Raw genomic sequence first — 14,920 nt, forward strand, 5'->3', positions numbered from 1 at the left:
TGCTCAAATGTATGTATATATTTTATACAGGTTCATGTGATCATATTATAGGGTGACAGGTGAAATTATTAAACGCAATATATAATTAAAAGTAGTAGTATTTACAGAATAAAATATCTGAATGTACTTTGAAAGAAAACTAAAAATTACAAGTCATTCTATACTGCACATAAATCTCCTTCTTCTTTCGGCTGCTCCCATTAGGGGTCGCCACATCATCCGTCTTCATATCACCCTGTCCTCTACATCTGCCTCTTTCACACCAACTACCTGCATGTCTTTCCTCACCACATCCATGAACCTCCTCCTTGGCCTTTCTCTTTTCCTCCTACCTGGTGGCTCCATCCTCAGCATTCTTCTACCAATATAACTCATGTCCCTCCTCGGCACCATCTCAATCTCGTCTCCCTCACCTCGTCACCAAAACATCCTACATGGGCTGTCCCTCTAATAAACTCATTTCTAATCTTGTCCATCCTCGTCACTCCCAACAAAAACCTCAGCATCTTCAGCTCTGCTACCTCCAGCTCCACCTCCTGTCTTTTACTCAATGCCACTGTCTCTAATCCATACAACATCGCAGGTCTCACCACAGTCCTATAAACTTTCCCTTTTATTCTTGCAGATACCCTACTATCACAAATCACTCTTCTCCACCCATTCCACCCTGACTGCACTCTTTTCTTCACTTCTCTAACACACTCTCCATTACTTTGCACTGTTGACCCCAGGTACCTGAACTCCTCCACCTTCTCCACCTCTTCTCCCTGTAACCGCACCACTTCACTGCCCCCCCTCATTTATGCATATGTACTCTGTCTTTTCCCTACTGACTTTCATTCCCCTTCTCTCCAGCACATATCTCCACCTCTCCAGGCTCTTCTCAACCTGCTCATTACTCTCACCACAAATCACAATATCATCTGCAAACATCATAGTCCAGGGAGACTCCTGTCTGACCTCGTCAGTCAACCTGTCCATCACCACTGCAAACAGGAAAGGGCTCAGGGCCGATCCTTGATGCAGTCCAACCGACTTTCCACTCTTTATCCTCTTAATCGCTGCTCTCACTTCCTCCTTACTAATCCTATTCACATCCTGCTTCACCATCTCCACATCATCCAACCTTCTTTCTATCCAATTTTCCTCATTCATCAGCTGCTCAAAATACTTCCTCCACCTTCTCAACACACTCTCCTCACTAATCAACACATTTCCATCTCCATCCTTTATTGCTCTAACTTGCAACACATCCTTCCCAGCTCAGTCCCTCTGTCTGGCCAATCGGTACAAATCCTTTTCTCCTTCCTTAGTGTCCAACCTCTCATACAGCTCCTCATATGCCTTTTCCTTGGTTTTCGCCCATCCCTCTTTACCTGCTGCCGCATCTTCTTGTACTTCTGCCTACTTTTCTCATCACTCTGTTGATCCCACTTCTGTTTTGCCAACCAGTTTCTCCTTATGCTCTCCTGCACTTCCTCATTCCACCACCATGCCTCTTTGTCTTCCTTTCTATTTCCAGATGTCACACTAAGTACTTTTCTAGCTGCCATCATCATTACTCCTGCAGTAGTTACCCAATCATCCAACACATCTTCACCATCACCGAGCCCCTGTTTGACCTCCTCCCTGAACCTCACACTACACTCTTCTTGGCTTCCTGGTCATGACGTTACCCCTTATTCTTCTTTCAGTCCTCATTCCCTCCTCTTCCTCTTTACCTCCAAAACATCCTACAGACCACCATCCGATGCTGTCTAGCTACACTGTCCCCCGCCAACAACTTACAGTCTCCAATCTCCTTCAGGTTGCATCTCCTGCATAAAACATAGTCCACCTGTGTGCACCTTTCTCCACTCTTATAGGTCACCCTATGATCCTCCTTCTTCTTCAAATAAGTATTCACCCCTACACCATTTCTCTTTCCCTCCACACCATTATAGAACAGTTCCTCCTCTCCTTCTCCTCCTTCGGCCAACAGTAGCCCAATTTCCACTGGTACCCTGTCGGCTAACGATACCTAATGGCTGGGTTTCACTGCACATAAATCACATTTGTAAAAAAAAATGTTTGTTTGTTTGTTTGTTTGTTTGTTTGTTTGTTTGGTTGGTTGGTTGGTTGGTTGTTTAAATGCTGAACTCAAAACTGCTCTGAAACATTGTCCGTTTATGGAACTTTTTCCAATATAAATATGGCAGAAATATGTATAATGTGAAATTTATGTAATAACCCATGCTGTATAATACTTTTTTTTTTTAAATTGCAAGCACTTTATAAATTGGGGTTTGGAAAGGTAGTGGATAAATAAATAAATGTCTTTATAAAATTACACAGTCATGTACATGGAGTCAAACAGCTGATGTTCAGGATCATATCAATATTGATAATGTTATATTTAAACACACAGAGCATCATCATTTTGTGTGTTTGCTGTGGAACAGCTGCTCTACGCTATGAGCAGTAAAGCAGCACAAAGCAAACACTCATTTCTCTCTCTCTCTCTCTCCTTCACACACACACACACACACACACACACACACACACACACACACACACACACACAGTATATGCCATTAGCATGTGTGTGATATGCACTATTATTGTGGTTTCTAAGCAGCAGATGAACATTTGCAATTCACAATGTGTGTGTGTGTGTGTGTGTGTGTGTGTGTGTGTGTGTGTGTGTGCGTGTGCGTGTGTGTGTGTGTGTGTTTTCTGTCACTACTCACTGAAAAGCTTTTTTGAATCTGTAAACACTCAACAGAGTTAATTATTAAAAAAAAATATCCTGCGGGGATCAGCACTGGGTCTGTAACACACACACACACACACACACACACACACACACACACACACACACACACCTGTGTTGTCCTTGTGGCCTTACAGTGTACCTGTTGATTATAAATTATAAACAATCATAAACAGTCTTTAAATTGTTTGAATGTTTTTGATGCTTGCGATGGTTTTATTATGAATTTGATGATGTTGTCCTGCAGCCTCGAGTGTTTCTGCACATTATACACAAAACTACATCCTCTTCCATTTCTTCTTCCTCTATGTCAAATTCCTTTGCTCTTTTACTGCTGTCTTCACTGTTTCATCTCCATCATCTCCATCATCATCATCATCATCATCATCATCTTAATCGTCATTTTTGTCACCACCATTATCATCTTTTAACCCTCCTTCATTTACAGATTCCAAATAGAATTTTATAAATGTAAACAACAAAAGTCACTTTTTTAACAGTAACAGTTTAACAGTTATTTATTACTGTTTTATTCATTTATGATATCTTCTGGTTTTTATTCCTCCAAATTCCTTCCAGTTGACCTGCAATTACGTCACAATTATTTTAAGTTCTTTTATTTTTTATTTTAATAAACCCTTAAAAGATGCTAAATGCTTCAGCAGACAGACTGTAAAACCTTTCAATGAACCTGAAAATTGAATTATCCAAAATAACTTTTAAAGAACTCCTGAAGAATGCTTTTTCTTAAGAGTGTATAGGATTAGGACAGCTTGTAGATATTAAGAAGAAGCCATTAATCTTGTTTAAAACATATATTAAAATGCTTATATTAGGATATTATTTAACACAACAAATTTATTTTATTATTATTATAAATAAATAAAACAGGAGTCGCTTTATACCTACAACCTTCTTTATTCAAAATCACACCACTTCAAAGAACATGCAAAACAAGATGTGTTGCTCTTCTTTAAACATGCACTCAGTGTAGAAATAAATGGCAGGGCGTGTCGAGAATAAATATGTTGCACAAATTCTACACAGTTAAATATGTAGGGCTGCACTCAAACCACAGCACATGCAAACACTTGCTAACCGCTAACAACGCTACATGTTTTGAAACTACAGTACAGACACATGCTAATAATCACACTTTTACCATCACTTACATGGCTTCTCTAATGTTTATTCTCATATCTGTCCATCATGTTGTTTTATTTCTGTCATGGAAACGTCATACAATGAACAGAATGATGGGATTTGCTGTTGATTGCTATTGATTGATATTTTAGCATTGCTGTGTGCAATCAAATGAATTGAAGATCTGGCATGGGTAATTGTGAAAATAAATCTTTTGTGTTAAATCAGTCAGAATTTTGTATGAACAACACAGCTAACTTAAGCATTATATTCACTTCAATTGATTTTGTTAGCATTAACACATGGCAAGTAATGAAACTGAATCCGTTCCTGGACTTAAACTGTAGTTAAGGGACCATGAAATCCAGATCAATTCCATTAGGCTGATTCTCATTAGGAGCTGAAATAGTACTACAAAAGTATTTTATAGGTTTCAATCTCTCTCTCCTGTATCTTTATTAACACACATGCTTAGTGTTAGCTAGCTATTATTATTAACTATGTGCTGCTGGAGTAATACAATAATATCAACTAAGTGAACAATTCAGCTAGTTAGCATTAAAAAGGTGGTGACATTTGGACAAATTAGGATGTGTGTAAAGAAGAGGAAAAATAACACGGTTACAGGTAATGAGTTTGTATAAGCTTGTTTAGAAATAAACAATTTGAAGCCCGAAACATATTTATTATTAAACTGAATGCTGTAGCTATCATAACAAAAATGAAGAAGCTCCGGAATACAGCTGTTGTTTGTTTGTGCAGCTTTGTGCTGACACACACGCATGCACTCACATGCACACTCACATGCACACACACACACACACACACACACACACACACACACACACACAAACACAAAATAAAGGTGAGTAATGAGTGACAGTTTTTTTCTCCTGGATATTATAGCATCTGCTGAAAACTGATGTTAAATGAACCCCAGGACCAGTGATGTCAGAACAACGCTGTTAAAAACATGAAATTATTAGCATGTGTCTGTAACAGTATTTAAACAGATTATAAAAAAGCACACATTTTTGTAATAAACACTCCCACAGATTGATGTTGCGTAATTAACTCCATCTAAGATACTAGGGTTTAATTTTCACCCCTAAACACAGGGCCAGCTCATTCTTCTGAATCTTTCCATCTTTATTCATGTCACAATGACGCAGCAGCACAACTCTGAGCTGGTCCAGCTCCGGTCCAGATATACTTGGCTGAGAAAGTAGAAAGAGTTAGGAGATGTTCATAATTTTAACACTTTCATTATATTTAAAAATTATATATATATATATATATATATATATATATATATATATATATATATATATATATATATATATATATATATAGTATTTTTAACAATATATTATTATATCCATTACCAATTAGTAGATCCGTTTTTTTTTTGTTTTTTTTCCTCATGACAGATGATGAGGAGATTGTATTTCTGCGTACAGACTGTTTGGTTAAAACAGCAGGAATTTTTAAAGTTAAAAATAAACTCGTTAGATAAAGATAAAATTCTTTAGCTCAGAGAGATTGAATTAAAGTGTCTGTTAAATAAATTTAAATGTGGAGAGAAAGGAAATTTAAATGTGTCTCTTGCAAATCTGTTCCACTGTTAAGTATTCACACACACACACACACACACACACACACACACACACACACACACACACACACACACACAGGTGTAATGATTAACACGCTCACCCTGACCAGCTCCATCATGTCTTTGACAAATCCGTCCACCTCAGGTCCCTCAAGAGCACCTGTTTTACTCTGTAACAATAAATCAGCAATTTTTTTGACTTAAAGAAAATATAACAACTTACACCACAGTAATTTGAAAATAATTAGAGTTTTATTTTAAAAAGAACAACTTTTAATATGCAACACTATCCTTTAAAAGTTACAGGTCTGCTGATTATTAATTCCATTCCACAGTCAATTACATTATAGCAGCTATAAACAATCATCCCCTCAGCAACCCCACTACCTAATTCCCTCTCTTGTAATTTATAAGACAACAACGGGCCGTTCCTTCCAGCAAGAAGCCTAATTACATTACGTTACTAGGTGGGTCCTCAATCATGTTCACATTGTTACCACAAATTAAAAACCAATGCAAATTCCATTAAATATAATGAAAAAGTAAATCACAGCATGATCAACAATACAACAGGCATAAATTAACAAACTGTGAAAAAAATATTTGTATATCTGATACATAACAGTCTAGTTTACTCACCAAACAGGGCAAAATTAGAAAGAAAAGACACAGCATGCCAAAGAAACTTACAACATCGTAATGAGTGAAGATTTTTTCAAAGTCTTGTTTTCTTTCATCTAGAGTGTTTGCCTGAGGAGGAGTAAAAAGTAACAGAAAGGATAAGTGCATTCATCAAACCACAATCAGTATAATAACAAAAAGGAGGCTGAAAGAATTCTTACATCCATCTTAAACTGCAAAAGGAAGTTCTCCTGTAGAGCCAGGATTCTGAAAGACAAACAACAATGACCAAAGTAACACCATCAAAAACACAATTATGATCTAGTTTTGAGGCATCTGTGCCACACTCACTTTACTGTGTCTGACACAGAGACCACACCTCCTTCACTGAGAATGACAGGGACAGAGACTTTATCTTTTTAACTAAGACTGACAGTCACAGGGACCACATCCCCTTTACATGACTTTAACAAAGGAGTTTTAGCCACTAGCCCTGTCAGTTTCAGTGTATGATGTTGGGTGTCTGTATTAGCTGGTTCCCTTTAAGTTGTTCAATGTACCTATAAATGACAGTAAAAGGTGTGCCATTTGTATCAATTACAGTAAAAGAGATGTGGCCTAAGTGTCTATCATTTGTTATAATAGAGGTATGGCTATGTGTATCATTCACATTAAAGAAGGTGTGGCCTCTTTATGTTACCTTTATAAAGAAAATTAGTTGTAACCTCTGTGCCTGTCAATGTCAATTATAGCAGAAGGTGTGGCCTTTCGCAAACAGTGAAGGAGACATGGTCTCCAGGCCATTAATTTGCAAATAAGTATAGAACTGAATGCTTAAAAGACTTAAAAACTATATTTTGTGAACTTTTAATATGGAATTTTTACTGATTTGGACATTTTTGCATTTGTCATTTGTTAATATTAACAAATTAGACATGGCACATCTGTTTTGAGACAGAGCTTTTATTTGTGGTTGCAGTAACTGCTTATACTGTATAGTTTACCATATGCTATTTATCAACCTCATTAATCTGTCCACAAAAGCACATTAACATGTGTTACCTAGCTAAATCATTCAGATCCAAGCGGCCATCTTTGTTCTTGTCAAATATATTCATCTGCCAAGCAACAGAAGAGAGAGAGACAAAGAAAGAGAAAAAAAATAAACATCTAACACAATAATATTGAAATATATTCCAAAAATTCTGCATCTAATATCAAGACCTGCCTTAAATGGATATAAAACATTACAGTAGGAACAACACAGTGAACCTTTTGACCCTACTATATGTTCCATCATATTACTATCATGCAGCTAACACAAGACTGGAATACATTTATCCGCCCTGCCGAGCAGAGAGACAGTGATTGATCAGGTGGTGTCTGCTGCTGTGTATTCTAGTCTTATATTGAATTGTCTTCCCATAAACAGTGTCTTGGGCCATACACACACACACACACACACACACACACACACACACACACACACACACACACACACTCGAGCCAGACACACCATCATCTTTGCAACATCCATCAGGTATGGCAATAAAATACAATTTTGGTGGTTATCTGTTGCAGAATGAAAAAGCAGGGGTGTAGACCAAGGCTCATGGATGTTGAAGCAGAGATGGATTACATTAGATCAGGAGGTGTAGTCTTAGTAATTCGTGTTTCTCACAGCAAGTACATGTACTTTTATCTTGAGTTTATTGTATATAATAATCAATAAGCATCTAATAAATTAAGAACTAAACTGCCTGTTTTATGCAATGTGACCCAAATTCAATTATTATCCATATTTGGATTCTACAGTTTTTGCTTGGCATCATTAGCCATTCTTTGACAAGAAGCTATTTACATTCAAATAAAGCTGATTCTAATGTACTGTCTGCTTGGGGAAATTACTAGAAGTGTAGCTTAGGTATAGTAAGGTACCTGGGGCTACAAGCATTCAATTTGCCTCCAAAGGTCAATCAATAAAATTGTTCCATTGTTAAAATATGGATTCCTTAACAAAGAATGGAGCTGTCAACAGTGCTGCTTATAAAAGCTGGTTTACGAATTTGCAATGCACATTTTTGTTGTTGTTAAGAAAGTCAGTAAATTGCACCGTTTCACAGCTGTGTGGAACTGTGCAATTTAAAAAAGTTATGAATGTATTTGGGCCAGAAAAAAAAAAATCACAATGCAAATTAATTTTGCCTGGGGCCCATGACAGTCTCAGGAACTGACCCTGACCCTAAAACATGGTGGTGGTAGTATTATGGCTTGGACTTGGCTCTAGTGTACTTGAGTTTCTTTAGTAATTACCTGATGTACTGTGACCCACTTTTAAGCAAACTAAAGTGTATTTTATAAGACATTGTTTATGCCCTCTACGAGAAGTTGCCCCAGGTCCAGGTCTGGTAAGACCCAGTGGATCCACTGAAGTTAAAGTGAAAAATATGGTGGACTGTTGCTTCATCTTACAGCACAGGGCAATGACATAAAACAATATAATTTTTTTGTCTAGGTTCATGAGTTGCAATGATCTCAACTGAACCAACAAACACAAATCCAACAAGCTCTAAAACCAAGCAAGAACTAAAACAAAGTTAAATTACAGGTATGGCGGAGCGTTGTTTTATGCATTTCAAGACTTGACAAAAAGTTGTTAATTACAAAGACACACTAACAATGAATATTTTAATCAAGCCTATGTTCTTTGAGTCTGTATAATGTATAAAAAGTCTATGATTCCAGTATAGGTTTTAATCTCCTTCATTTATAGCTGACATTCTGCTCTTTGCCCTCACGGTCATTGTTCCATGTCATTCCACTTTTAGATATATGGGCTCGCTTTGAGTGAAAGCATACATTGCTGACGGATTAATGACTGAAATTACCGGCTTGCATTTCACCAATGTCTGCTGAAGTGAATTATAAAAAGCCACAGGATGTGAATCTGTCAAACTAGAGGCTTTTCAAAGTACTTATTCAACATACACGTCTAAACAACAAACCTCACTGCAAATTGTAATTGCTTTAAAATCAATTAGAAATAAATGTCAGTCAACAAGCAACAGGAAAGAGTATGGGAGAAAATGTTGCACTTTAAAAGCACCAGTGCATCACGTTGTGAGTTGTCTGTTCAAAGCACTGTAGGTGGTCGCTTTGAGAATTTATTAAAAGCTCTACATTCGTGGAAAAAGAGTGAATTATTGGCTTTATCTTTCTTTATTTACAAGCCAGACAATAAAAACAGACCTTATTTTCAGATAGGACTAAACAGAAGCTCTACAATGCTTATCATATCACGTTAATTAGTTTTAAGAGCTTGATATCCTGGAGACTATTGATTAGTGGGTGACAAAGAAAAAAAAAAAAGGAATGTTACCATGGCATCTGTGTATTCGTCCAGCTTGTTAGAGGACACTTCCTTTTTGTGCTGTTGAAAGAGATCCTTCAGGAAATTCTGTAAGAGGAATTATTATTACTACTGTTAGATATCATTAATAAACTGAATTTTCCTAAACCTGACAAGTTCTGCACTAGTGAGTTAGGCCATAATATTAATTGGCTTGATCTACCAACTTATTCAACCAATTTATGACTTAAATGATAGCACAAGTCTCCATCAGTTTATTTAGAGAAAAAAACAAAATACATGTATCAACAATGAAAATTTTTAAAAATCGGAAAGGTGTGACTGATCAAATTTCATTAAACGAGTTTGACATCAGTTGACATGCGATTTAGTGTTAACCGATGTGCAAGATCTCAAAGGGTTACCAAACTGTGACTTAATATTCTTTGGAATCCTTGAAGAAAAACACGTCAAGGCATAGAAAGAGAACTTAACTCGCAAGTGAGAGGCGTAAATGTAAAAACACTCACAGGACAACATAAAGAGTGGAGCAAACTCTACACATAGTACCCCAAAGACCTTCTTTGGGTTGAGGTTTTCCCAATCTGTATTCTGTATTTAAAATAAAAATAGAACTTTTGTGAATTTGTTGTGGAGGAAAACAAATTAGTATGTGTGAAACATGGTGGTGGTAGAGTTTTGATTCAAAATCAAGTCAAGTCAAGTCAAAAGACTTTTATTGTCATTTCTACTATACACAGTGGTACACAGAACACAGTAAAAACGAGACAACGTTCCTCCATCGAATACTGCTCAGCAGCAAAATTCTCAGGTAAATTTTTTATAACAATCCATGCATTGTTTGGAATCTGCCTCAGTTGAATGTCACATTAGATAAAATTCCCCATCAAATAAATAAAGGTCAATGTTACTGTGATTAGGTGCCTTTTCTTACCCTCAGCTCGGCTGCAGAAATATATCCACTGCTGTCTGCATCATACTTTCTCCAGATCTGTTAAGAGAAAAAGGAACCCGATTTATCCATGAGATAAAATATTAAAAAATGTGAAAGCATCATAATGATTATAATGATGATGATAGGGGACCTTCATAAACTCCACGCTGTTGTCCAGAAGAGCCTCACGGTGGAACAACAACAGAAAGTTCTCTTCTTCTGGTAGGATCATATTGGCGAGCTAGAGCAGACCACAACACATGGAGAAGATAATATAAAGGGTAATGCCTTAGAAATCTATTCAGGAGGTTGCCCCGAGGCCATGTCGCTTCCTCTAGTGGCTTTGTTTTTTTTTCTGGCCATGGTTTATACTTAGATTAAAAAAGCTTTTAATGTTTAAATGATGGATGGTTCTGATCTTCTTAGAGGATAATGGACAGATAAAATAAGAAGATAGAAAGTCACATAATTGTTATTATTGCCCCTGGTTCACTGAACTTTCAATTATTTTTGCTATTTTGGTACAACAACAGCCTCTGTGATTAATATTTTTTCCTTCTTTTTCTTAATACCACCATCCTACACGATGACTCACTCCTTTCCTTCAGTGAATACAAAATTTTTTCTTTTGCATTCATGTCCTATTGCTTGGCAACTGTAACTCAGATTTTTAAGGAACAACCACAACTTGACCAGATTCCACATAAGATTAGATGATGTCTTCTTTTAAGTAAAGGACAATAATAATTGTGATTGTGATTGCCACTGGCATGAACTGCACAACAGAGTATGAAATAAATGTCAACTTTTGTCTCTTTGGCTCCGTTACAGAAATCACTTTGGTCGTGATCAACTCTGTGCTACATCATGAATACAAAACTAGTCCTTTCTTCCTTTTAGGAGCCATAAAGACCTTCTGAAACATGACCATGCAAGCAGTTACCGCTTGACCTTCAACACCTAAGTGTGCATGCTTTTAGATTTCCAATGGTGCACTCAACTTATCCAGGTGAATAAGGCTACTATGATGTGGGATTTTTCTAAATAAGGTTTAAAAACCAACCCAAAATCCATGTTTTGTTCTACAGAAATCCTACTCTGGTGCATGCTTGTAGTTAGCTACCTGCACAACTAGTCGAGTTATTAAAATCTTAGTTGTGTTAGATAAGCAGTGTTTGTGATTTGAATATATACACAGCCACAGTAGTTCCTACCCCCAAAACACGTTTGCCACTATGGCAGCTGAACATTATTTTTGGAAGTAAATTACCACTCTACGTTCTACCATGCAGGAGATTAGAAGATACAAATCTTAAACAATAAACAAGATCATGTACTACTAAAAAAACTAACAAATGTGCAAAAAATCCCAGAATTTGTTGACTACCACAATGACTAAAACACTATCAATGTATCTGTCAGACCTGTTGTAAAATCACAAATCTGCTAAATAATGATTTAATGATTGGTAGACTAGTGGTCTAACCAAAAATACATAAATTAATTTATAAAAAAAAAAGCTATTATTATTCCTTAAATAGCACATTACCATAAAAATTAAGAAATATACAGTATAGTATTCTTTCTGAAGTAGCATGCTTAAAATACAAATGTGTCCAAACTATCATTATTTGTGGACTGGCAGGTTTACTAAAAACTTGAAATTTTATTATTTGGAATATGGTAGATGCTCTTATCCAGGTTTACAACGCACTTTTTACAAATGAGCAGTTGATGGTTAGGGGCCCAGCAGTGACAGATTGATGGTGCATTCCACATCATATGCTGGTGTACAAGTCACAGCTAGAGGGCAAAAACCTATTTCAAATTAAACTTTCTGTCTCTCACTGAACAATTCTGGAGCTAATCATCCGGCTGAGTTTTGCTTCAGTCTCACAATATATAAAAAATTGTTGATTAGGGTCTCACTTCCTGAATCTGCAGGCGACCATCAGCTGTAACATCGTAGGCAGACATGAACCTGGCCTTCAGCTGCTGCACCTTCTCCTCTGTTATCTTATCCTAAAGAAGCAAAGAGAAAAACAAGCTGGTTACTATGACCACTGGTCGCCTGTTTGCCCCACACACACACACACACACACACACACACACACACACACACACACACACACACACACAAAATATATAACACCAACAAATGTTTATCTACAACCACAATATCTGAATAATTATATACCTGCTTCCTTTCTTATATATTTGTTATTTGTTGATTAAAATGTTTTGCCAAATTTCTATTTTTTATGAATACACTGTCAGTACTACTGTGGTTGAGACTATGCACATGATAAACTAAATAAACATCATTACTTTAGACCAGTCATGTTGAAGATCAGACAGTTATGCTCTAAAACCTGTAAACTTGAGCCAAGCTGCAATTTTAGATTGCATAACCTAGATAATGCTAGTGTCAAACAGGGGGTTGTCATGGTAATGTTGCAATATATGATTTCTTATTGGCAATGTACCCTTATATTATATATATTATGCACATTTATTAAGGACTATACATATTCATTTTTGACAGATTTATTTTTGACTTTGATAATAAAACCCTACTCATTTGAATGTATTGAATATTTGACTGTTTGTGTGTGTGAATTAGCTAACAGCTAGCAAAGTCTTTCTAATTTGATATTTCCTGTTTCCTGTAGTTCAACCATACATTTCTGTCAAGAAGCATGCTTATCTTTTAACAGATCTGTGTCATGTTTGATGCAGGGGACTCATGTAGTGACAAAAATAAAATTATAAACTAAAAAATACAAATAATAAAGCACATGCTGAACTCATCACAATTACACATCATCATAATTTCATCTAATCAATTCCGAACAGCTCCACCAAATCAGATCATCAGAACATCAGCAGGAGTTTGTGCAGCAGTAGAGGTGAGATAATGAACATTTTGTTTATCTTGATAGAGCTGACTACAAAAGCTTGTGCACCCTTATTTTACTTAGGCTACTTCGGCATCAACAAGACACAATATAATGACAAAAGTATTGGGACACCTGATTTTCCCAGTCATATATGGTGCTTTTCCAAACAGTTACCACAAAGTTAGAGGCACACAATTATATAGGATGTCTTATGATGTAGTAGCATTACATTTTTCCTTAAATTAGTAGACTAAAACCTGTTCCAGCATGGCAATGCCCCTGTGCACAAAGGCAGCTCTATGAAGAAATGGTTTACATGGGTTGGACTGGAAGATCTTGAGTGGCTGCTATAGAGTTTTCTTCTTAACCATAATTCATCTTTGGAATGAATTTAAATGCTGATTGCACCCCAGACCTCCTCACCCTATAGAAGTACCTGATGATACCAATGCTCTAGAATGAGCACAAATCTATACAACCAAACTCCAAAATCTAGTGGAATATCTTTCCAATAGAGTGGATGTCATTACCATTATATGGGGACTAAATGTGTAATATAAAGTTCAAAAAGTACATACGAATCTTAGAGTATGTGTCCACAAATGTTTGTCCATATAGTGTATTTAATGTTTGTTTCTGGTCAACACTCTCTTAGCAGCTGTTAAAGGTACATTTTGCAGGTTAAGGGTGTGTAAAGCCATTTTCCTGATTCTCATTTTTTCTTAAATCATACTATTTGAGGGTTTGAAGTTGTTAAAGCTTGCATTAATTCTGATTAATAAAATAATTAATAAAATATTTTAACATGCCAGAGGGGGTATAACCTTTTGAGCATGTTTGTACAGAGAACTGGCAGACTATGTAGTAACAACAAAAAAAAAAGTAAAAAAAAAAAAGAAATCAGTTCTGTAATGTATAATAATCTATAAACTAAAGGGAAAGGTGGTCAAAACTTGCACCTGACTATCTTTATAAAAATAGAGGATTCATTTTAGTATTTTTGTAACGTACCCCAGGTCCCAGTTTTATCAGAAGGTGGCGAAAAAATGCATCTAGCTCGTTCCCTTCAATGTAGCCATTATCTGAAACACACAAGAGAACATCTAGAGTTCAGTCATTTAATAATTCTTTAAAAAAATTTTTTTAGAATCTTTATATTCTCACCATCTGCATCAAAGTGTTGCCAGATGCGCAGAAATCCTGCAGCATCCAGTTGGTCCAGAGCGCAGTCCATGTCCAGAGGTGAAATTTGTTATTTTTACAGAGAGGAAATAATGAACTATAGTGGAGGAAGTAATAGAATTACACTGCTGTTTCACCCACCGAGAGTCTGAGCTAAGTGGGAGGGTGAACTAACCACTAACTGTACAACTCTATCTCCACCCTCCTCCCCCTCTCTCTCTCTCTCTCTTTCTCTCTCTATCTCTCTCTCATGTTTTTCTCCCTCTAGGGCAGCATGTTTGAGTGTATATGTGTGTGTGTGTGTGTGTGTGTGTGTGTGTGTGTTATCCATTATATACAACAGAACCATCATATTGAGAATCCATTATTATAATAAACATTAACTTTACATTCAGTCTATAGA

The 14,920-nt window shown here is 36.4% G+C and overlaps 1 protein-coding gene across 1 annotated transcript; it reads right to left on the reverse strand.

Moving 5' to 3' along the window:
• Window positions 1-3,650: 3,650 nt before the first annotated feature.
• Window positions 3,651-14,687, reverse strand: scgn (secretagogin, EF-hand calcium binding protein). Its single transcript, XM_046846833.1, has 11 exons — window positions 14,500-14,687; window positions 14,347-14,417; window positions 12,365-12,457; window positions 10,587-10,676; window positions 10,436-10,492; window positions 9,511-9,588; window positions 7,194-7,249; window positions 6,353-6,398; window positions 6,201-6,260; window positions 5,612-5,680; window positions 3,651-5,112 (listed from the first exon to the last, which is right to left on the reverse strand). The coding sequence occupies exons 1-11, from the start codon at window positions 14,567-14,569 to the stop codon at window positions 4,984-4,986; spliced, it is 819 nt and encodes a 272-aa protein (XP_046702789.1). The 5' UTR covers window positions 14,570-14,687; the 3' UTR covers window positions 3,651-4,983.
• Window positions 14,688-14,920: the final 233 nt, after the last annotated feature.

Source organism: Silurus meridionalis, chromosome 4 (assembly GCF_014805685.1).
Source record: "Silurus meridionalis isolate SWU-2019-XX chromosome 4, ASM1480568v1, whole genome shotgun sequence".
Lineage (NCBI taxonomy): Eukaryota > Metazoa > Chordata > Actinopteri > Siluriformes > Siluridae > Silurus > Silurus meridionalis.